The following is a 24,951-nucleotide window of genomic DNA, read 5'->3' on the forward strand; positions in this document are numbered from 1 at the left end:
TCCATTCTAGAGAACAAAGCAAACCTGGATTTCTGATCCTCTTATGCTGTCTTTAACTTAGTATCCTTAGGCAAAACCCATCAACCATGTGGAATGGACATGGACCCCAAATGGGGCACCCTTGGATAAGAACTGTAGCCTTTTAGCTAGAATTGCTTTTTCTTTCTTATCTCTCTTTCTTAAACTCTAGCTGGTTTTCCTAGTTATAGGTGAATTTCTGCTAAGGTAACTCTGTCATATCAGAAAGAAATTTTAATGTTATTCCCTTCAAACTTTGGCAGATTTTCAGAAGGAAATATGTAACATTTATATCTAAAACATATTTAATTTAGATGCATATTTAAATGCTGTATTTTTCCAGAAGTATTACTGGCCCTTCTGAAAGAAGTGTTTGCTTCAAACTCTTTCAAAAGATGATTTGTATTGGAAAGCAAGCTGTAAAGATAATGATAACCCTTAACTGTCACAAAGACTGGCTATAATCCTTTTGGGAATGGAAGTGTATGCTCTCTTTTGAACGACTAGAGAAACACTGGGATGGGAGAACATTTTAGTTATGTAGGCTTATGCTCTGGACAAAGAAATACGGTTTTTGCTTCCTCCTCTTGAGAAAAATTAGTGGCTGATAGCAAGAAGTAGGAAAAGAAACTACCAAACATTATCAGTTTAAAAAATATACTCTGACAGTCATCTTTTGATTAGTTTGCAAAAGTTGTTTTGATCTAAATCTTGGATAGCTCGATCAACTGACCTTGGCTTTAGCAAAAATAAAATCCTGACAAAAATGCTGACATGACTTAAAATGTTATTTGACAGTCAGAGATTTAACATGAATTCAGGTTTGCTTACAAGCAGAGTAACTTTTTGATACCCGTTAAGAATTAATAAACAAGGTGGAAATACTGCTCTTTCTTGAGTCTTTAATTATCGTGGATCATTCTTTTATTAAAGTTGTCTTTATGATTCATAAAAGTTGCTGAGTGAAAAACTCATGCTTTATATCTGGCACTGAGATTAAAGCATTGAACATTTGTCAATGAACCATTTGGTAGCATCTTTCCCCAGTTATTGGCTAAATTCTCAGGAGTGTTATTCTCAGAACTTACAGCCTGAATCATGTCAAAGATCTAAATAGATTTGTTTTCAAGTTTTAAATGAGCAGTTGTGAGAAATGTATGCAAGTGATGGATGGTTTTGGTATGGGGAACTCTTGTGAAGCATGGGTACAACCTTTGCAATTGGTAACATTGTAGTCAAAGAAGAAAGTTCTTCACAAGTGTTTTCCCTTACTGCAAAGAGTTGAACAGCTCACGGGGCATATCTCTCACTGACAGAAAACTCTATTCTGCTTCAGATGTGATGTCATCAGACAAATACTGCTATGAGAAACTGAATATAGAAGGCACCGAGAAGGGTAACTGTGGGAAAGACAAAGACACGTGGATACAGTGCAACAAACGGTGAGATGGAGAAACTGGCCGAGTTTATACCTCAGTTCCAGGCACTACTTCTTGAGCGACCAGGACTTTCCTGTTTTCTGAATGCCATAAAGCATTCTCTTTCCCTCATCTCTTCCCAGAGTTCCAACAGCACCTTTGCAGAGGGTTTCTGAATCTCAATATGTATTCTGACCTCTCTCCTAAGGCTCAAGCGATGCCTATGGCTGCCTTAGGTCTTTCTCACCTAGAAGACAGCTGTCAGCATCTCAAAGGCAACAAAAATTAAAGCCAACAGAATGTTCTCAGTGCTGATAGATGGAATTATCTGATGCTGACTTTAATAGAGAACTCTTTTCCCCAAAGATCTTAATATCTCACTCTCCTTCTGTTTAGAAGCTTCAGAGTGATCCTTGATGCTACCTTCTCTCTGACTCATTATCCAAATGACAAATCATGTTTATTCTTCTCTTTCACTCCTCCACAATTTGTCTTTAATTCATCTCTTCATTTCTGTGCCTATTGCATTACCCCAACTAAGACCTATGTCAATTCTTCAACTAATACAGAAACCTCTTAGTTTTCTCTGCCAGCAGTGTCTAGCATGATCCCATCAAAATAATCTTTTACTGAACCTTTTGACCATGTCAGTTCTTTGCTCAAATTTCACTGGTTCCACATACTTAATTGATAGTAAGAATAACATCTATTCAGTGCACACTGTGTGTTAGGAACTGTATTACACTTTACATAAGTGATGTCATTTAATCTTAATGGCAGTTTGCCCTGTTTTATGGAGGAGGAAACTGAGACAGTTAAGTTGACTAAGGTCATGTAGCTAGGATATAATAGGAGCAGAATTAGAATTCAGCAGTCTGATTTTAGAATTCTCTTTTAACCACTTTGCTAAATGTCATACCATCTTGCTTAATGCATGAAATGGAGCCTTAGGCTGGCACTGTATCTCTTCCATAATTTTCCCCAAGCTACATATTTTGTTTTTTCTTTTCTACTCTTTCAAAGTCTAGCAAACCTTGCCATTTCTAATATATTTTATTGTCCTACTTCCACACCGGAGAAGGCGATGGCACCCTACTCCATCCAGTACTCTTGCCTGGAAAAATCCCATGGACGGAGGGGCCTGGTGGGCTGCAGTCCATGGGGTCGCTCAGAGTTGGACACGACTGAGTGACTGCACTTTCACTTTTCACCTTCATGCATTGGAGAAGGAAATGGCAACCCACTCCAGTGTTCTTGCCTGGAGAATCCCAGGGACGGGGGAGCCTGGTGGGCTGCCGTCTATGGGGTCACACAGAGTCGGACATGAATGAATCGACTTAGCAGCAGCAGTAGCAGCACTTCCACACGGGTATGTGTGCTATTCATACTTTAGGAAGTACCCTATATACTCCATAAAAAAAATTTTACCTATCCCAAAATTACCCATCCCCATCCCCTTGGATGGCACTTACTCTGTAGATTATTTCTGGATTATTTTATTTATTATTATTTATTTCCCCACACTTCCCTCTTCTCCTGCATCCTTTGCATTACTTTTATGGTCCTTGTCACTAACTCTATGTTTTATAGATATTTAATGTATGTAATTTCTCTTCTTACCCAGAGTATAATTTCCTTAAGAATAAAAATCATCTAATGTTTTTAATATTATACTAAAGTATTTAGTAAACTCCAATGAAAAATGTTGAATGTCTTCTATGTTAAAAAGCATTTTTATTTATGATATATACAATAATATGATGATATAACTTTTAACAATTATTTTTTAATACAATAAAACATATTTTTCTATGTTGGTGATAGATGCAAGTCTTAATTTTTCTCTTTTTCTATATGATAAAGTCTAATATTTCCATATATAGTTGTTGGCCTGCTAATAAGTCTTTGCAAGACATTTATTAGAATATGTTTATCATTATCTATCTTAATGATTAAAATGTGTTAAATATAGAGAATATGTAAGATAGTAGTTAACACAAATGAAAATATGTTACAAGTTAAATTAGAATTGTATGTGCTAGCTGGGGGAGAAGTGGAATATATTGGAAAAGGAATCATGATCCTATGTGGTTGAGAAGCCACAAAGTATATAATCTGTTCTTTAATTCTGGTGCCATTGGTTGAAGAAAACACTGTATTCTAAAAGAATCCTAATTCAAAGTTCATTCATTCACTTATCAAACATTTTTTTTAAATGTCTTAGTATATCCTGTGATGTGTAATGAAGAAAGAGATTCAGATATAAAAGAAGTCCATTTGATGGGTAATTTTCTTTAGATAAATACTTAGCAGACAATAAAGGAAAATCTAGAACATAGTTGGGATTTTGGTGCACCAAACGTTTCAGAGAAGACAGTTTTTAAAGCTGGGAGTAAACTAATCTGAGGTTATTTTGTTTTGCTTGTAATTTGAAGCAATAGTACAGTTGATGAAAAAACAAATGCTTAAGTAAGATAACATTATTGTTCTAACTGTATGGCTTTTGCTGTATCTTTGAGGGAAGAAGTAAATACTTGGTACTTTTCTAACACAGGGATGTGCTTTGTGGTTACCTTTTGTGTATGAACATTGGTAATATCCCAAGACTTGGAGAACTCGATGGTGAAATCACGTCTACTTTAGTTGTACAGCAGGGAAGAACATTAAACTGCAGGTAATGATCTAACCCTTCTGTGAGAACATTAGCCATTTTATTTCCCAGGAATGAAGCTTAGGATTACTTCTATTTTCAGTTCATATGTATGTTAGTAAGGTGAAATGGATTCTAGTCCATAGGGATGATTAAGTAAATCCTGACAGAGAACAGATAGAAAGAAGGGAAGAATTAATTGAATGTGGACTATTGTATGGTAGCTAGAGTTATGTTTAATTGTCCAGTTAAATCTTGCAGGGTTTAGTTTGCATTTCATTCTTATCAGTGGATTAAATAAATGCATCTTCCTTTGCTCCCTTATGAAATCCCACTAAAATGACACTAAATAGATATTTTTCTAGAATTTGTATGTCCATAAGGAAGCAGAAAAAGGGAGAGGAAACAGCAGCAACAAAATCCTAGAGCATGGAGAACAAATAGATGTGTGGCAGATGATTATCAAAACTAAAAATGCTGAAGTCCTCAGTCAGTAATGGGGAAAACCAAGAAACTGACTCAATATATACTGCCAGTCCCAAAAGGCTCAAAATGGGCAGCATCATCTACTTCTGGAAGAGGGAACAAAGGACTTGGGGATAGAGGAAGGAACTCACATGAAAAAGATAGGTGAACTCTGTTAGAGAAGCTGCTAGATCTACAGCTTACTTCCCTGACCCAGCTAAGCTGGTGACTGCTCACCGTCCCATGAAAGATTTGAGCTTTACAGTCTGCAAAGAATAAAACAGAAGGTTTCCAAGCTTACTGTCAGCAGAAAAATCAGTTATCAGAAGTGTGTAGAACTGATCTAGCCTCATTGATATTCAGTCAGAAAGTCCCAGAACTTCCAATCATCTGTCTGGTTCCCCAACTCAAATATAAACAGATGACCAGATTTATGAAGAAAGACTCTAACCTAAAAAGAGAGAGAAATGACCAGAAAATGCAACAACTACCTATAAATATTTTAAGATACTTCTATCATGAAACAAGAATAGGGTAGAATTTTTAAAAATGAGGAATATTAAGAGAAAACAAAGGAAAGCTGTTAGAAATTAAAAAAAAAAAAGATGGCAAACATTAAACTCAATAGTTGAAATTATCTCCCAGAAAGTAGAGTAAAAGAGACAAAGAAAGGGACATAGAGTAAAGCTCACCATGTTAGAATAGAAATAATAAAGAACAAAGAAAACAGCAGGGAGGAAATTAGCAATGACTGGGGTTGCTAGGGGGCTTCCCTGGTGGCTCAGAGGTTGGACACTACTGGGGGACTTCACTTTCGCTTTTCACTTTCATGCATTGGAGAAGGAAATGGCACCCCACTCCAGTGTTCTTGCATGGAGAATCCCAGGGACAGGGGAGCCTGGTGGGCTGCCGTCTATGGGGTCCTGCAGTCCTTGGGGTTGCTTAGCGTCGGACACGACTGAGCGTCTTCACTTTCACCTCTCACTTTCATACATTGGAGAAGGAAATGGCACCCCACTCCAGTGTTCTTGCCTGGAGAATCCCAGGGACAGAGGAGCCTGGTGGGCTGCCGTCTATGGGGTCACACAGAGTCGGACACGACTGAAGTGACTTAGCAGCAGCAGCAACTCCAAGAGCATTATCTAGAACTTTTGGACTTGAATTTCCATATTACCAGGCTCACCAGGTGCAAGGTGAAATTAGTGAAATTAGTAATACATCAAAACTTATCATATGAAATTTCAGAACCTAAGGAAAAAGAATCCCAACTGTTTCCAGAGAGGAGAGGAAAAAAAAAAAAAAAAAGGAATAGGCATTAGAATGGTTTCAAATTTATCAACAAGAGTGCTGGGATCTGAAAGACAATGGAGAAAATAATTTCCAAAGTAGAATTCCGTACTCAGGCAAACTATGAATCAAGTGTGAGGGTAGAAAATAAAGAGACATTTAGATATACAAGTTTTCCCCAAGTTTACTCCCCTAAGTCCTTTCTCAAAGCTGTTAGAAATTGTGTTCCACCAAAATAAAAAAGAAAGAAACATAGCGAATTTAGGAAACAAGATATTCATTCTGGAGAGAGACAGGGCAATCCTCCAATGAATAGTATATTGGAGAAAGCCAAGATACCCAGCTCTGTACCATTTAAAGGGGCCAACCAGATCAGATAGGAGCAGGGAAACTCCAAATTGAAACTCTAGGGGAGATTATTTCAGCAAGATGAACTGATGTTCAGACACAGCTTAAGTGGAGATTTTGACAGCAGGGTTGGTGTAATTTTGAGTTAGTGACAGATAATTCAGTGATCAAATAAGAGACTTGATGGTGTGATCACTCACCTAGAGCCAGACATCCTGGAATGTGAAGTCAAGTGGGCCTTAGAAAGCATCACTACGAACAAAGCTAGTGGAGGTGATGGAATTCCAGTTGAGCTATTTCAAATCCTGAAAGATGATGCTGTGAAAGTGCTGCACTCAATATGCCAGCAAATTTGGAAAACTCAGCAGTGGCCACAGGACTGGAAAAGGTCAGTTTTCATTCCAATCTCAAAGGCAATGCCAAAGAATACTCAAACTACTGCACCATTGCACACATCTCACACGCTAGTAAAGTAATGCTCAAAATTCTCCAAGCCAGGCTTCAGCAATCCATGAACTGTGAACTTCCAGATGTTCAAGCTGGTTTCAGAAAAGGCAGAGGAACCAGAGATCAAATTGCCAACATCCACTGGATCATGGAAAATGCAAGAGAGTTCCAGAAAAACATCTATTTCTGCTTTATTGACTATGCCAAAGCCTTTGACTGTGTGGATCACAATAAACTGTGGGAAATTCTGAAAGAGGTGGGAATACCAGACCACCTGACCTGCCCCTTGAGAAACCTATATGCAGGTCAGGAAGCAACAGTTAGAACTGGACATGCAAGAACAGACTGGTTCCAAATAGGAAAAGGAGTACGTCAAGGCTGGATATTGTCCCCCTGCTTATTTAACTTCTATGCAGAGTACATCATGAGAAACGCTGGACTGGAAGAAGCACAAGGTGGAATCAAGATTGCCGGGAGAAATATCAATAACCTCAGATATGCAGATGACACCACCCTGATGGCAGAAAGTGAAGAACTACAAAGCCTCTTGATGAAAGTGAAAGTGGAGAGTGAAAAAGTTGGCTTAAAGCTCAACAGTCAGAAAACAAAGATCATGGCATCTGGTCCCATCACTTCATGGGAAATAGATGGGGAAACAGTGGAAACAGTGTTAGACTTTATTTTTCTGGGCTCCAAAATCACTGCAGATGGTGATTGCAGCCATGAAATTAAAAGACACTTACTCCTTGGAAGGAAAGTTATGACCAATCTAGATAGCATATTCAAAAGCAGAGACATTACTTTGCCAACAAAGATCCGTCTAGTCAAGGCTATGGTTTTTCCACTGGTCATGTATGGCTGTGAGAGTTGGACTGTGAAGAAAGCTGAGCACCAAAGAACTGATGCTTTTGAACTGTGGTGTTGGAGAAGACTCTTGAGAGTCCCTTGGATTACAAGGAAATCCAACCAGTCCATCCTAAAGGAGACCAGTCCTGGGTGTTCTTTGGAAGGACTGATGCTGAGGCCAAAACTCCAGTACTTTGGCCACCTCATGTGAAAAGTTGGCTCATTGGAAAAGACTCTGATGCTGGGAGGGATTGGGGGCAGGAGGAAAAGGGGACGACAGAGGATGAGATGGCTGGATGGCATCACTGACTCAATGCATATGAGTTTGGGTGAACTCTAGGAGTTGGTGATGGACAGGGAGGCCTGGCGTGCTGCGATTCATGGGGTCGCAAAGACTCGGACACGACTGAGTGACTGAACTGAACCTAACTGAATCTGAGGGAAAATGAAAAGTTGTACAAGTAAAAGAATAGGTATAATTATGGTGTACTACATCACTCATTTACTAAGTCCTAACAATCCATGATTTGTTGTAAATTTAACTAGTTATCAACAAAATGTATAATGGAAGGAAAGGGGAAAGAGATGAATTCTCAAATTCCATAAAAGGCAGTCAATTGATAATACTGAAAATAGGAAAATTAAAAATAGTGATACAAACTCATTATTTAAAAATATGTACATAAATAAAAAAAGAATCAGTTACGAGTAGAAAGTGATTTCCTCCAGGGAAGGATATAAGAGGAGTAGGGGCAATGGATCCCTTCACTGCGTTGTAAAAACCAATTTGTCTATTTAACTCATAAAACTATATGCATGCATAATTTTGATAAAAACAAATAAACAAGAATGGAAATTTTTGTAGTAGCATTGACATGGTACTATATGAATAGATTATGAATATACATTTTCAGTCCCTATCCTGTTTATTTAACTGTTTTTATCCTGTTTCTTTCTTACTCCTGCCTAATGTATGGGTTTCTGTATTGAATAGTTGTTGCCATAGTTTAGCCATTCTCAAATATACAGTTGACCCTTGAGCAACACTGGTTTGAACTACAAGGGTCTATTTATGTGCATGTTGTTTGCAGTAAATACAGGTCTTTTTTTTTTTTTTTTAATAAATATAAGCTACAATGCTACATAATCCCCCAGTGGTTGAATCTGTGGATGTGGAACTTGGATTTTCAACTGCATGGAGGGTGGTACCCCTACCCTCCATGTTGTTCAAAGGTCAACTGTAGTTTGTAAATAGAACAATCTTTTGGGGAAATGTAACCAAAACTAAAAAACTCTCATCATTGTTTGAAATGTATTTAAAATCTTTAAAGTACTTAATTTATCAAATCAAATGTTATTAATAATGGCTTACTTGACTTGTACATGGCATAGTAGCCAAAGGAAAATGATAGAGCCATTTCAGGCCCTTGTTATAATAATTATGTTTAAATCCTAAGGAATATAAATATCTCTGCAAATAATTAGATCAAAAGATTCAATTGCTTTCTCCATTTGGAGGTTGAAAATGTTTATGCTACTTTTAAAATTAGGTAATAAAGAGAAAATAGAGAAAGTGATATTGCCTACTTTTAAATTTTTAAATATAGTCTCAAGATAAATGTAAATTAATGGAATCCCGCTTTCTCTTTGCTCTCAATTTATTTTTAGTGGTGGGCATGTTAAGCTTGATGAAGATGTTGACCTTGGCTATGTAGAAGACGGGACACCCTGTGGTCCCAAAATGATGTGTTTAGAACACAGGTGTCTTCCTGTGGCTTCCTTCAACTTTAGTACTTGCTTAAGCAATAAAGAAGGCACTGTTTGCTCAGGAAATGGAGTAAGTATTCACTGCCTCACCATAGGGGTCTATTCAGTTCTTTTATATCAGAGAAACAGATATGACCCTGAACTGCCTATTTCTGTAATAATGGAAAACATGCCTGCCCATGTTTCTCCAGCTAGTGTATAAACAGTCATGTGGTCATAGTCATTTGTATATTTCTGTTGTGTAATCTGAAAGCTTGAGAATGAGAAAAAGTTTTATCTTCCTAACCAAATTCTTACATTTTCCACTCTTATTAAGTTAAATTGATCTAATTGAATATAATCTGAGTTTTCTACAAGTGACTTAGGAGACAAATTTTAACAAACTATAATGGGATGAAAAAGGGAGTACAAAGTAGGGGCAGTGGCCACAATACTTAACAATTGGTATGGTCCAGGCACTGACCAACCCACTCCAGTGTTCTTGCCTGGAGAATTCCAGGGACGGGGGAGCCTGGTGGGCTGCCATCTCTGGGGTCGCACAGAGTCAGACGCGACTGAAGCGACTTAGCAGCAGCAGGCACTGACCAATTAGAACAGACCATAAATAATTGCCTTGACCAAAACAGTGGGTACCAGCTGAGGATAACGTCTAGAAATAGAAGCAGAATAATTAAGGAAATGAATCTCAGAGATGAATAGAAAGAATGGTGGTGCTCAGTCATGTCTGATTCTTTGTGACCCTATGGGCTGTAGCCTGTCTCACTCCTCCGTCCATGGTATTTTCCAGGCAAGATTACTGGAGTGGTTTGCCATTTCCTTCTCCAGGGGATCTTCCTGACCCAGGGATTGAACTCAAGTCTTGCATCTCCAGCATTGGTAGGCAGATTCTTTACCACTGTGCCACCTAGGAAGCCCAAATAGAAAAAATGGTGGTATTTAAAAGGCTAAATTCTATCTTTTTAATCATGTATCTGACAAGATATAGGTAAATTTATAGGTTAAATAAACATGCTCTATTAGCAAGTACAGTTTTGTCATTTTCAGTTAGGAATTCCTACACTGACGAAAATTTCTTGAATCTTCTTCTTTTAGCATGTGCCATGATTTTCTTTTTATCTTCTCTGGGTTCCTTCTGGTTATACTATCCAGTTGAGAATCCTTGTCCTGGAAGTGTAAGCCTTCAATCCTGGTCATTCTGTGTATATCCCTGAAGGATACACCAAGAATTTCCTAAGGAAGGTCTTAGTAATTGTTACTTTTTGCCTAAGAATAGGAGTTCTTCTGGTACAGGAGAATAGAGGAGGTATATAGGAAGTAGTTTTGCTCCTTATTTTAAAGGAATCTGCTAAGTCTTCTTTCCTTTATAAGTAAGAGGATGTTAGGGAGAGATGCTTTTTGGGAGATGGGAGAAAAGCATAATGGAATAATTTCTTGATCATAATGCTAATGAATACTGTATCTTATTCATCTAGAAGTCCTGAGTATGTAACACAGAGTTGTGTTAATTAACTGTTTGAGGAATGAGTAATGCATGATGAGTGATGGGGCTTCCCAGGTGGCACTAGTTGTAAGGAACCCACCTGCCCATGCAGGAGACCTAAGAGATGCAGGTTCGATCCCTGGTACAAGAGGATCTCCTGCAGGAGGGCATTGTAACCCACTCCAGTATTCTCTCCTGGAGAATCCCCATGGACAGAGGAGCCTGGCAGGCTCCGGTCCACAGGGTCACAAAAGGTTGGACACATGAAGCGACTTAGCACACATGCACACACAAAAGAGTAATAGACACAAGTAAATCAGGTGGCAAATAGCATCCAATCATTAATAATAATTATGCATAATACAGAAAGGTTATATCCTATGTGTTTTTAACTTATAGTGACTCAACTTTGTATATGTGACAAAAATTAAAATGTGAAATACAGTAGATATTCTCTTTATACTCTACATCATGTAGGTTAAGAGTGTGGGCTTGGAACCAGACAGTTTGAGTGTGAAATCCAGCTCTCCTCTTTACTAACTGGGTGAGATTGGGCAAATTAGTTAGCTTCTCTGTGTTTCACTCTATTCTTATAAAGTGGGAATAATAATATTACCTAGGATGCAGGATTGTTGTGAAGAATCAGTGAATTAACACCTGTAACTGATACATAATACTTAGATCAATCCCTGTGACACAGTGAATATTCAATAATGTCAGCTGTGATTGTGTTTATTATGATCAGTGTACAACAGTGTCACTATTCTTGTTGCTGTATCATTGGTGCTGCTGCATGATGTGGAAACACACTTGGAGAAACCAGTTGACCTGATCTGTTGAAAAGATAGTTGGGGTCTCAAACTTAGGCCTTTTTATTTTCCCCTTCCTGCATATTTGTTAATCTGCAGAAAGTTGCTAATCTGAATTAATTTGAAATCTGCTATTTGTTGATCATATGTATAGTACAGTTAAATCTGCATGTATGTTGTCTTCTGGCAGATTCAAGCAGACAAAAATGAGAAACCCATCCCATCAAACCTGAGTTCTGAAGAACTTCTCTGATCCTACCCCTAACTGAATTCTCTCCTACTCATTCCTTTCAAAGTTGCTTTGAATAATACGATTTTAGAACAGAAACATAGGTTCTGTTTCCTGAATATATAAGTGAAGATTATTGTCTGATAATTTTTAAAAATGTGGTGCCAGTTTATGTGAATTTTTCCCCTAGGCTTTGTTTGAGGGACTTCTCAGTTTCCATGACCCCTGAGATAGCTAAGCCCTGGAGCTTGGGGTGAGGTGCCCAGGTTATGGTTTTGTGAAGCTTTCTTCTCAGACCACTGCAAAGCCTCAGTCCTCCCCTCTTCTTTGTCAGATTTCCCTTTATCTTATCTGCTTCCTGAAAGATGAATAAAATTTTGGAATAAAGACCCTTTCTTTAGAAGAAGAAAACTTTGTATTGGATAATTGGAAAATGATTGTAATTCTGCTTAGTTTTTTAAAATCTCCCTCATAAAACTTGGGTTAACAAAATTCAAATTGATCATCGATTTTTGTGTAAGGAATGTAAATTCTCTCTTAAACTTTGTTGTTTTCTCTGGGTCAACTCTGTTGCTCTCTAGAACATAGTTTTTGGGCAAGATAATTAGTAAGTAATTAGAAATAGGAAGAAAGTACCAATGAATGTCCAATCCCATCTAATTCTAGGCATACAATTATTAGAAATTAATACAATTAATTTTTATTTTTAAAAATTAATGTTTATTTTGCATGCCTCTGTACCTAAGAGTTAGTGTTGATTTTAGATTGATTTTGGGTTTCAGGTTTGCAGTAATGAGCTGAAGTGTGTGTGTAACAGACACTGGATAGGTGAAGAGTGCAGCACTTACTTCCCTTACAATGATGATGCAAAGGCTGGCATTACGCTGTCTGGCAATGGTAGGTACTTACTTTGGTCCCATTATGTTGTCTTTATGCACAAGGAGAGAGAAAACTGCCCTTCCTAAGCTTCGTTTGGATTATTTTTATATAATTCAAATATAAGTTAATTCTACATAATAATGAATTACAATGTACAACTGGGGCCCTCATTATGAAACCAATTATTTCCATTATCTTGTAATATGAAATATTGAATATAACTTAGTCTATTGATTTAGCCATATCTTGTTCTATATCAGGCTGATATTTTCCAAGTTTTATACTTATTTGGAGCTGACAACAAATCCTAGCATCTTTTTTTAAAAATATGATTTAATTTTTATTTATTGGCTATGCTGGGTCTTTGTTGCTGTGCATGGCCTTTCTCTAATTGTGGTGAGCGGGGGTTACTCTCTAGTTGCAGAGTGTGGGCTTCTCGTGGTGGTGGCTTCTCTTGTTGCAGAGCCCGAGGTCTAGAACATAGACTCAATAGTTGTTGTGAACAGGCTTAGTTGCTCCCTGGCTTATAGAATCTTCCTGGACCAGGGATTAAACCTGTGTCTCCTGCATTGACAGGCAGATTCCTTGCCACTGGGCCACCAGGGAAGCCCTAGTATTTCTTTTAAATGAATAAAGTAATCAAAATTGTTAAGTGTATGATTTTATATTTTATACTTCTTATATATTGGGACTAAGTAAATGAGGAAAAATTTGAATTGATTTTAAAAATATTTTGTTAGCTTTAATATTCTCTCTTAAAAAATCACATCTATATTAAACTCCAGTTTCTGTAGCCTCTACTGTAGGTAATTCTAGAAGTAGTAACCTTGGCCAAGGTGCCTGAAAGGGGTTTGACATGGATAAGAAGCAGCAGGTGTAGTTCTAAAAGCAAGAGTGGCCCAAATGGAGAAGTAGAAATTAAATGCAGATAGTGGAAAGAAGACATACCTTGAAGATGAATGTCCCTTTTAAAACTATTTTTATCATTTCATTATTGAGTATTCTTCTGCATAAAATAATGTTCAAGTCCTGAAGTCCATTCAGCTCCAAAGAATTAGAAAATTATTATTTTTATTCTAATCATCCATACAGGTTAAATGTATTAGTCAATGTGACTTTCATAATAAAACTCAAAGAGTGATTAGGATTTTGGCATCTTCAGTCTTAGCAATGGTTGTGGGGCTGGTTCCTGCACTTAATGTAGAAAGAAGCCTCTTCAGGTCTGTGGATTTAACTGGCTTGTCGAAAGTCATACTATTACTTAGAAGTAATCAGGACTAGCATTTGAGTTTATTGTTGTTCAGATGCTGTCGTGTCTGACTCTATGACCCATGGACTGCAGCACACCAGGCTTCCCTGTCCTTCATTATCTCCCAGAGTTTGCTCAAACTCATGTCCATTGAGTCAGTGATGCCATCCAACCATCTCATTCTCTGTCGCCCCTTTCTCCTCCTGCTCTCCTTCCCAGCATCAGGGTCTATTGATCCCTGTTAATTTTCTGGAACTCTCCCCATGGCTCAGTGGGTAAAGAATCTGCCTGCAATGCAGAAGACACAGGAGATGCTGGTTCGGTCCCTGAGTTGGGAAGATCCCCTGAGGGAGGAAATGGCAACCCCAGCATTCTTACCTGAAAAATCCCCTGGACAGAGGAGCCCGGCAAGCTAGTTAAAAGGATTGGAAAGAGTCAGACATGACTGAGTGACTAAGCACTCACGCATGTTAAATCTCTGAAAAGAAAGGAAGGGGAGATGGGCTAGGTCTTAGAGTGGGAAAATCCCAGTGCCCCAGGAGTCCTCGGGTATCTGCACCCTCTATCCCACAGATGACTGGGGCAGGGTGGAGTCGGCCAGTCTCCTGGATGTCTGAGCCCTGCTGTCCATGTGACTCCTGAGGGCTCCCAGATAGAGAGGCTGCCACTCCATCATGGGGAATTGGAATCTGTGCCAGTCATCCATGATTACTGTCTTTGATTCCTCAGGAGTGCAGCAGACAAAGAGCTAACTAAGCTGCCCTGGGTGAGAGCCCCGCAATTTAACATGGGGTATAAGTCTTTATCAACCAAACAGGTCTTCTGAGCCAGGAGCCAGGCAGGCCTCCAGCCTGCATTTTCTGCTCTCGGGCTTTTACTTGGGCTTGTTGTCCAGTCCTTTGACTCACTGGCCCCTTTCACTGCTGTGATTCCTTAAGAATAGCATTGCAGACTGTCTGACTGTTATTGCTGCCGGACACAACAGCACCATCTCCAGCCCTGCCCTGGCCCCCTGCCAGTCTGGTGCATCCTCGCTCTCACAGGTCATCAGCACAAGTCTCCAGCTCACCTGACTCTGTATTTTCCATTGTTTTTCCCAGATACCACAGTCATTATTGGCAAGACTGGAAACTACAGTCTTTTATAATGTATACCACCTGACCATCTGTAGCCATGTCTTCTCCCTTTAGAAGCTTATATTTACACAGACAACATATCACACAAAATAAGGACCTTACACTGGTTGTGAAAATGGAGTGATAAGAACAATAACATTTCTAGAATTTCTAGGGAAGAGGTTGGAGTCCAAAATATGATTTCTAAGTATTCCTCCCCAGGGGTATTGTGCTTTATAGTGATACTCCTTTCTTCTCCTTATCTTTATTCTTTATGTTAGTTCAATGACCTCATTATATTTTCCAGAAAAATACATGGAAAATAAAACCATTCAAAATGCACTTGGACAAGAATTAAAAGGGAACATACACAAATAATTATTTTTCAAAAACCAATTGATCAAATTGCTAAGTTATGGTTGATTTCTCTTCCCTTAAAAATGCCTGCTTTTAATTTCAAGATATATAGGAATATCAAATCATTGTCATACGCCTGAAACTGATAGAGTGTTTTGTCACAATTATATCTGAATACATAAATAAAATTTGGGAAAAAGCTTCTCTAAAATTAAAACTGTATAAAGGAAAAAATGCTCACTTTTTAAAACAAATGTTATTAGTGTGATGATCATTAATCTGGAGAATAAAGTTCCTGAAAGAATTTTATATCAAAATTTCAGCTGTATTCACTGATCTTCATTGTTTTTTTTCTCCCCCCAGGTGTTGCTGGTACCAATATTATAATAGGCATAATTGCTGGCACCATTTTAGTGCTGGCCCTCATATTAGGAATTACTGCATGGGGCTATAAGTAAGTGAAATGGCTCAATATATTACTGTCAAACTGTACTTTAAAATATTTATCTAAATGATTCTAAAAATTTTTGTATCGTTGGATAAATAAACCTGCAGGGAAAATCAGTCTGGTTCAGTATTCAATCCATGATGATCCTTGGCATGATTAGAGGTAACAGTAATTTATCATTTTTTAGATTTTGAGATTAACTCCCATCTATTCTAAAAATACTGAATATTATTTTAAAACCATTACATGAAATAAAATCAATCTAAATCGTGTCTCATACAAAGGCTGTGTTGGTTTGCTGTTTAGTGATGCAGATTCTCTTGACTTAAACCCATTCCCCCACATCTAGGCAGTATAGTGTATGAGACAGCATAGCGTTTAGTAACAAGGGTGATATCAACAAGATCAAGAGCATGATCAGCTCCTTAGTGCTTCCTGCTAAGAGCAGGGATCCTGCCAAGAGCCAAACCTCTCCCCAACCAATGTGAAGAAGACATTGTTATTTGTTCAATACCTGAGTGTTTTGTGCGAAGGAAAAACTCTTCAGAGATGTAATGTGTTAAAATTAAAATTCAACTTTAAGTTACAACTTTTAGAAACCTAATTCTTAAGCTTCAAGGTTCAGCTTACAATTCTTTGTTTCTATGTGCAAGATTTAAAAAGTTACACATTATGTAACTTTTGAATATTGGATCCCCTTAGCATTTAGCTGGAGAAGGCAATGGCAACCCACTCCAGAACTCTTGCCTGGAAAATCCCATGGACGGAGGAGCCTGGTAGGCTGCAGTCCATGGGGTCGCAAAGAGTTGGACACGACTGAGTGACTTCACTTTCACTTTTCACTTTCATACATTGGAGAAGGAAATGGCAACCCACTCCAGTACTCTTGCCTGGAGAATCCCAGGGACGGGGGAGCCTGGTGGGCTGCCGTCTATGGGGTCACACAGAGTCGGACATGACTGAAGCGACTTAGCAGCAGCAGCATTTAGCTAAGTAAATGACTTGACAGATTCCAGACTTTTTGTATACTTAATGTGCTCATTTCCCTTATTAAGTACTTCAACTTATGATGTGAAAAGTTTCCTTAGTATTCAAATAACTTATGTTTAATAAAATAAAACTTAAATGAGCCAAACTTTTTTGATTAGGCATTGACTAGCATAGTGTATATAATCATTTGTTATTACTATTATCACTGCCTGACATGGTTTTGAAGGTGAAAAGTGAAAGTGAAGTCGCTCAGTCATATCCGACTCTTTGCGACCCTGTGGACTGTAGCCTACCAGGCTTCTCCGTCCATGGGATTCTCCAGGCAAGAATACTAGAGTAGGTTACTACTTCCTTCTCCAGGGGATCTTCCCGACCCAGGGATCAAACCCAGGTCTCCCGCATTGGAGGCAGACGCTTTAACCTCTGAGCCACCAGGGAAGCCATGGTTTTAATCCAACTGAATTAAAAGACACCTCTTTAAACTAGTATATGGGTCTTGCTGGCTGTGAGGTCAAAACACTGAAGTTATTTTGGCTGAAAAGAGAGAGTAATTAGTTGACTGCCAGGATAAACTTTCTATGTTGTAAGTAGAAAAATGCAGAAAGACATTTGTGCAAGGCTGTGTTAATAAATAGCACAGACAGCAGGGTAAAGTTTAGCATAATATAGTTAACATGGCCTAGCATAGTGTATGGAGAAGGCAATGGCACCCCACTCCAGTACTCTTGCCTGGAAAATCCCATGGATGGAGGAGCCTGGTAGGCTGCAGTCCATGGGGTCACTAAGAGTCGGACACGACTGAGTGACTTCACTTTCACTTTTCACTTTCATGCATTGGAGAAGGAAATGGCAGCCCACTCCAGTGTTCTTGCCTGGATAATCCCAGGGACGGGGAAGCTTGGTGGCTGCCGTCTATGGGGTCTCACGGAGTTGGACACGACTGAAGTGACTTAGCAGCAGCAGCATAGTGTAGCAAATGCCTCTTTAATGTGCAGATTGTTTGGCGCTTTGCGTGCTTATATTTGCAGCAGCTGATTTCAGCATAATTTGGGGTATAAAATTGTATGTCTGAAAGAAAGGCTTTTCTGCACATATATTGTCTGAGCTCTCCTTATACCTTAGCTGAATTAGCCCTATCTTGGCGTCACACTACTTCCTTGACTTCCCTTGTGCAAGGCTCACGTAGTAGTTGCCATCACAACCGCTGCCATTGTGAAATAGCTCAGTGGTTTCGTTTGGTCATGCGGGAGGGAAAGCAAAATTGTTAGTTCTGTTAGTTTTCTGCCACCTATTGATGTAAACTGATATTTCACGTTTAAAATCTTGGAAAAAATTACCCTTTCAAGAATATGAAACCTGAACATCTAATCCTACTGCTAATGAAATTATCTGTGTCTGTTTGTTTTAATGATTAGAATGAAAAATATTTCTTTCTGTATATCATTTCTTATTTTTATGAAATTTAAGTGGTTTCACTTTTTTGTTTCTGAATATATGTACTTTGCAGAATCTAGTTCATACTACAGTATTCTCTTCATAAATAATTTAACCTGAATGATGAAAGTTTTAATGTTACTACATTTATTCAGAATTTGTATAAAAATAGAATAAGGATGTAGAAATTTTAATACAGTAATTAAATTCATGAATATGCTGTTTCATGTATTCTATTTAAAATGCCAAGCGAATTTAGGACTTGAGAACTCATTTTCTCATTAATCCTTCCAATTAAACTTTCTACCCCTTCTCCAAGTTTGGGGTAATAGAAGGAATAGGAAATGAGGAATACTCATTTGTAACTGGTAGATCGCTCAGGGAATCAGATTGAGGTGATAAAAAGTAAAACATGTTGAATTGAAATATTTTGGCTTATTTTTCTCCCGTATATGATAGTTTCAGGAATGAAAAGTATTAAATATCAAATTGGCACTTTTACTCTCATGAGCTCATTATTAAGCAAGATGCCCAGAGAATTCATGGAATAGATTGACAGGTAAAAGTGCTACAAACAAAATCTATGCAGCAACATTAGCCTTGATCTTGGAAGGAGGAGCCTACCTGATAGTTGCTTGACCTTCCAACAAGTCTTCAAAATACTGACAGCTAGTTAGGTCAGGATAGAAATTTTGAAATTAGCTTGTTTTATTTAAAAATTAAAAATCATTGGCACCTCCTTACCACACTCTCTAGAACACATTTTTGTTTCAGAATGATTTATTCTGAAACTCACGCAATTTTATTTTAGGAGACTTTAAACAAAGTATTACCACTGTTGCTTTCAGTGAAACTTCACAGTGATGTGATGACATGGGAGGTCCATAACAGCTGTGAATTCTCATTCTATCATACACAAAATGTTCTTATGGGCATTTATGTCTTCATATTTGAAATTCTTAGGATGAGCTCTAGTTTGTGGCATATATTCCAAAAAGAATGAATTATAATTTTTATTTGCATGAAAACACATTTTATATATATATATAAAACTTGACTAGTTTCCTTATTTAAATCAATGTGCATGTCTGAAAACCTATATTTGAAATAAGGTTGACTTCAGGACATTACTAAATGTTTAGTATGATAACAGTTGACATTGAGAAAACAATTACTTTTTAATAACTGAAGCTTTCTGCTTTTAAACAATGATTACTTGAAAATATTGTCACTAACCCTTTGGTGTCATTTCTTCAAAAGATGAAGTAAAATTTGTGTAAATGAGTGTGTGTGTGTGTGTGTGTGTGTGAGGCAGAGGTGGGGGAAGACTGTGTTTTTGATCTTCATTTTAATTCTGCAATTAGAAATTCTAGTGGAGATCTTTCATCAAATGCTTTTATGTTTAGTGATTTCTCTTAATGTATTTTTTTAGGTAACTAATTCTTTCTCTCTCTCTCTCTTCTTGTCCATAAAAAGAAACTATCGAGAGCAGAGGTATGTGATTAGAATGATCTGAACGTAAAACTGAAAACCAAAAGGTTTAAATCTTGTTATCATCTTTGGAATTCATACATACCGTTATAAATTAAGTTTACTTTTGTTTTTATGTTGTAGTGGTCATAAACTAATCTTGATTTTTCATGGCCTTGAAATGATCATTTTAGTACTGTTGCCGTGGAATGTGTTAGTTTAAAATAGATCTATCATTATTTAGTTTTAATGGTTTTTCATCCAACAAAACTATAATTAGTCATTCTTATTTGTGTTACTTTTATAGTAATATATATTTAGAAGTTGATTTTTTTCCTACCTAAAACAAAATTCCTTTACGTTAAGGTGTCACCTTTGTTTACATTAGTTGATTGGCTTTTCTTCACATTTATAACACTTTTCTTGCCCAATGATTTCTAAAGGAATTTATTTTTAGTGATTGTTGTTATTTTGCTAACTTTCATTAATAAATGATAAAATTTATATAGGCACAGTATTGTGATCAGGAGAGCATCTTGGCATTTGAGGAATCGGTTTTATCTCTGCATAAGAAATTTTTTTTTTACAGATTAGATAATTGTACAGGTTTTGAAAGAAATAATTTGCATAGTAATAATCTCTGATTGCCTACTACACTATTTTTTTTTCAATAAAAAGCCCATAAAGTCAGGCACTCTGTTCATATAACCTTAAAATCTATGTTTAGCCAGCAGTGTCTAAAGAGATACAAAGCATTCATGTAATTACGTAAAACTTGCCTATTTTTTCTAAATCTAAATTAGCCCGTATTGAGGTACACTCCTCACTTTTCACATTTAAAAACTTACAATTGCTATTAACTATTGATACCAAAAAATTAAAATATACTGGAAATTGACCATCTAAGACCACATCATATAGTCCTAGTTTTGTACTCAAGATGCCTATGCAGGCTCCTAACTTCTCCCGCAATTGTAGGAAATGTCTGAGGCAGATTAGAAATAAGATGTAATGAATGTGACACTTTATCAGACCCTAGCCACAGCTTTCATTTTTTTTTCACAAACTAGAATTTTAAACTTTGTTCTGTTTCCTTCTATGTTATAATTTAAAATCTGTATAAGGTTTTAGCCATAAGTGGTACCCACAGGGTACCCATTGAGATCCTGGCCAGTTAGCCATAAATATTAGAAAATAATGACCTTGCTCTGGAGTCACTGACTTCTATCATTAATGGAGAAAGTAAAACTGAAACAAAATTATTTAAATAAAAGAAATAGATTTCTCTGTGACATGTTTTAAACTCTGTGTCCAAAAAACACTGAAGAAGAGCTGAAGCTACTTACGCCTTCTGTTGGGTAGATGTTGATCAGTTATACCAGAAATGTAAATTTGGTGGCTTTCTTCAGTGAAAAAGAAAATTATACTACAAAGATCAAAAACTGGTGATTTAGCTCCATTTCTGTAAGAATTAACTCTGCAGGGTAATTTAATATTGCTGACTATTTGAAAAGGAAAGCACAGTGTCATAAATACATAATGTAAGCAAAATTGTTATGGTGCTCTAAGACGTGTTCTCACCAGGGGTATTCTCCAGAATAAAGGAATTGCCCACATTACAAAAACAAATGATAATATGTAAACCTGAGCACCAATTTCTTATTCTAACTCAATATATGCATAGGTACAGTTAAGAAAATTTTTGTTAGAAATCTCTTTTTTGTGCCTGATGTAATTTCATGCCTCCTGGTAATCCTGGGAGTATTACCAGTATATGATGAATACTGAGTCACCATTTCATCAATCTGGACACCCTTTGAAGTCTAGTTCATATTTTGAGAGTTGTCACTTTTCAGCAGGTACTATTTTTTTTTATATATTTCAGCACAAATTTTATTTATTTTTGCCCTTATGATTGTCTGAAGCTTATGACTCTTAGGGTTATATGAAAAGTGAAAGTGAAGTCGCTCAGTCGTGTCCGACTCTTTGCAACCCCATGGATTGTAGACTACCAGGCTCCTCTGTCCATGGGATTTTCCAGGTATTATATAGGGTTATATAATAATTGTTAAAATGGAGAAGCTGCAAGGAATCAACTTTAGCAGGAAGTTGTGAGTATATAAATATCATCTGAAGGACAGTCTTTTATTAGAATGTATCTTAGTGGTTATAGAGAAGGACCAATGTACCAAAGCCTACATTAGGAAATTTACAATCATGTGAAAATATCTGAAGATATTCCAATAAAGATGTGCCCAATTCCAAAGGATGCCAGGGAATAGAAATAAAAAATTTGAGTTGCTTTTAAATTAAGTTTTGCTCTGAAGTTCCATGGTGGGAGGACCAATCTAGAATGAATCAGAAATCTACCTGCTAGTATGTGATCTTGGGAAATCACTTAAACTTTCCCCAGTCCCAAATGCAGACAAAGTTCTTTCTCATCTGTGAAGCTTTCTAGTAAGGAAAGTTACTGATATGTGGTCTCTGAAGACTTTGTGTTTCTCTAATCCTCAGATGAAAGAGATAGGTAGGTATGGTTGTCCTTAAAGAGAAAGGCAGCATTCCTGACATGAGTGAGGCCCACGCATCCTGGTATGAAAGCATTGGTGAACATACAGCTTTGCTTTGACACTAAATACATATTAAGTATGTAGCCAGTTATGAGATTCTTTAATTAATGATACAATGGCTCAGAAATGCCAAACTCAGCATAACTTTCAAATGACTGGAAATGTCAGGCAAGTAATTCTGTGAAGAAACCTGATAACCTGGTAAATTTTCCCACCAGAGAATGTGTCCCCCAGGTTTTCTTTATATTGAAGGAATGTGTGATAGGTTTAATTTCACATCTGGCAAAAAGATTAGAAGCAAGCCCTTTTTTTCTTTTTCTTTTTGTTTATAAGCTGCCTGATAAAAGATAGAAGCCCATTCTGGGAGACAGAACTTCATACATGAATTATATCACTTTAGGCCTGCCAGGGTTGGCAACTTCCCTGGCGGTCCAGGGCAGGGGCCGAGGTTAGATCCCTGGTTGGGGAACTAGGATTCCAAATGCTGCAAATATGGCAAAAATAAATAAATAAGTAAACAAATAAATAAATATAAATCTGCCAGTGTCATCTTGTGAAGGGTAGAGCCATGGGACTGAGGAGCCAAGGAGAATTCTTAGATATCGTCTAGTTAGAAGGATGATTACTGATAATTTTCTTTAAAATCTCCAGGAAAGAAGGCTTCCATCTATTTTTCAGTTGATGCTATTGTTTCTATTTTAGCATAATTGCTTTGGGAGTTAGCAGCTATATATTTTGCAATAAGAATTAGAAGTTTGAATTTTAGTTTTCAGGCAGTTTTGCAAATAGCAATAGAATAAACTTGGATTTATAAAGCATCCTTATTCAGGTGCAGTTAAACTTGGATTTAATTCAAGTTAAATTGAATTCATTAAATTTGGATTTATAAAGCATTAAACTTGGATTTCATTAAACTTGGATTTATAAAGCATCCTTATTCAGGTGCAATATTCTTTTGTCTGAAATGAACATACATTATTGAACATACATAATATGAATCAGAGTAAATAATTAGTTCATATCTTCCTGATCCATACCTTAAGCAGAAACCCCCTTCCCCATATCTTTCCTCTCTGTTACCCTGTTTTAGCCACTTTTCTTTCTGCTTGTAAACCTCCCTCCTTTTTTTCCCCAAGACTTTCTTAGTTTTTTAGTTTTTTTAATGTTATTATAGTGATATTCATGCATCTGTCAATGTGACTTAGTACACAGTACAAAACATTTCTTCAGACAGCAGTGTGGCAGTTCCAATAGCAGACAGCCCAGACACCAACAAAGCTTTGGGAAAGTGCCTCCTTCAGTCTTAAGGTTAAGACTTAATTTTTTTCATTATGATCTCCTTTTGAGTATGTGTAAGGATTATTAAGTTAAATATTATGGTTCAGCATACCCTTTAAGGAAAGATCAGACTTCTCTTATAATAGGAATCCTTTTTGAGGAAAAATAATTTAGCTAAATAAGTTTTATTTTCTTTTGGTTATTATTTATAGAAAAATTCATTCACATGTCTAAAATATTTGCTTGTGATGTGGGAAATTTGAGGTAATTTCTCCATTATAAAACTTGGTACTGATCAGGCCACCTAATCCCAAAATTCTATGAAACTAGTAAAATTTAGGAAGAAAAGCATAAAGACTAGAAAAATAAATTCAGTTTTAACATATTTAAAGCTATCAGTTACTTGATCATTTATGCTCTATTATAACAAATGATGAAGTAGTATTTTATTGATCATAGGGACCTGATATTCTCTATCTTCACTAAAGGTTAATCAGGAAGAAGTAGGTTTGTAATAAGATATAATTGGATATTTAAAAAAGAATAAATTTCTGGACAGTGAAGGCTGTTAAATAGTATTAAAAGATCTTTAACAAAGTTTATCATCTGTTATTATTAACATTTTAATGCATTTACTGTGTGAAGAAGTTATATGCATTCTTTGTGGAATTTTAAGAAGAATAAAGTGTAATTTCTTTATTTTGAAGACTTCATGGTAAAGATAGAGAAGAGTCTAGTTTGCCTGGGATGGTAAAAGCAAAGCCATGCCCCTCAAAGTTCACTGCACTTAAACTTTCCTTTCAACCCTTTGGCTGAAGCCCATAGTTTATGACATGTGTAGCATTTAGGATGTTTGTGTGCAGTGTGAAAGATGAACATGGACTGCAGAGAAATTACATTGAAGAATTTGTAAACCATGCTTAGCTAAACAAACAGGCAAAACCATTGAGCCCCATCCATTGTGAGAAGCAGTCCATTTAAGCCTGCAGTCTCAGATAAGTGAACCCTTGGTAAATGCCTGAATGCCAAAACCATGTAAAGAAAGAGTAATTTGGGTGCAAAGTCAAGTAAAGTCACAACTTATATTTATTTGCTTTGAATTTATGGGCTTCCCTGGTAGCTCAGCTGGTAAAGAATCCACTTGCAATGCAGAAGACCCTGGTTTGATTTCTGGGTCAGGAAGATCCCCTGGAGAAGGGATAGGCTACCCACTCCAGTATTCTTGGGCTTCCCTGGTGGCTTAGTCGGTAAAGAATCTGCCTGCAATGCGGGAGATCTGGGTTTGATCCCTGGGTTGGGAATATCCCCTGGAGGACGGCATGGCAACCCACTCTAGTATTCTTGCCTGGAGAATCCCCATGGACAGAGGAGCGTGGTGGGATACAATCCATGGGGTT

The 24,951-nt window shown here is 37.2% G+C and overlaps 1 protein-coding gene across 4 annotated transcripts in view; it reads left to right on the plus strand.

Annotated features, from left to right (window-relative positions):
* ADAM22 (ADAM metallopeptidase domain 22) overlaps positions 1-24,951 on the plus strand; it is a 243,441-nt gene that overhangs the window by 194,858 nt on the left and 23,632 nt on the right. For 2 of the 4 annotated variants that reach the window (XM_055590596.1, XM_055590595.1), the window contains exons 21-26: positions 1,355-1,460; positions 3,991-4,110; positions 9,148-9,316; positions 12,547-12,661; positions 15,728-15,818; positions 19,713-19,730. In XM_055590596.1, the coding sequence (XP_055446571.1) occupies positions 1,355-1,460; positions 3,991-4,110; positions 9,148-9,316; positions 12,547-12,661; positions 15,728-15,818; positions 19,713-19,730 (619 nt within the window). The remainder of the gene's footprint in view (positions 1-1,354; positions 1,461-3,990; positions 4,111-9,147; positions 9,317-12,546; positions 12,662-15,727; positions 15,819-19,712; positions 19,731-24,951) is intronic. The other 2 variants (XM_055590593.1, XM_055590594.1) reach the window with 1 other exon arrangement.

This window comes from Bubalus kerabau, chromosome 8 (genome assembly GCF_029407905.1).
Source record: "Bubalus kerabau isolate K-KA32 ecotype Philippines breed swamp buffalo chromosome 8, PCC_UOA_SB_1v2, whole genome shotgun sequence".
In the NCBI taxonomy this organism is placed as follows: Eukaryota; Metazoa; Chordata; class Mammalia; order Artiodactyla; family Bovidae; genus Bubalus; species Bubalus kerabau.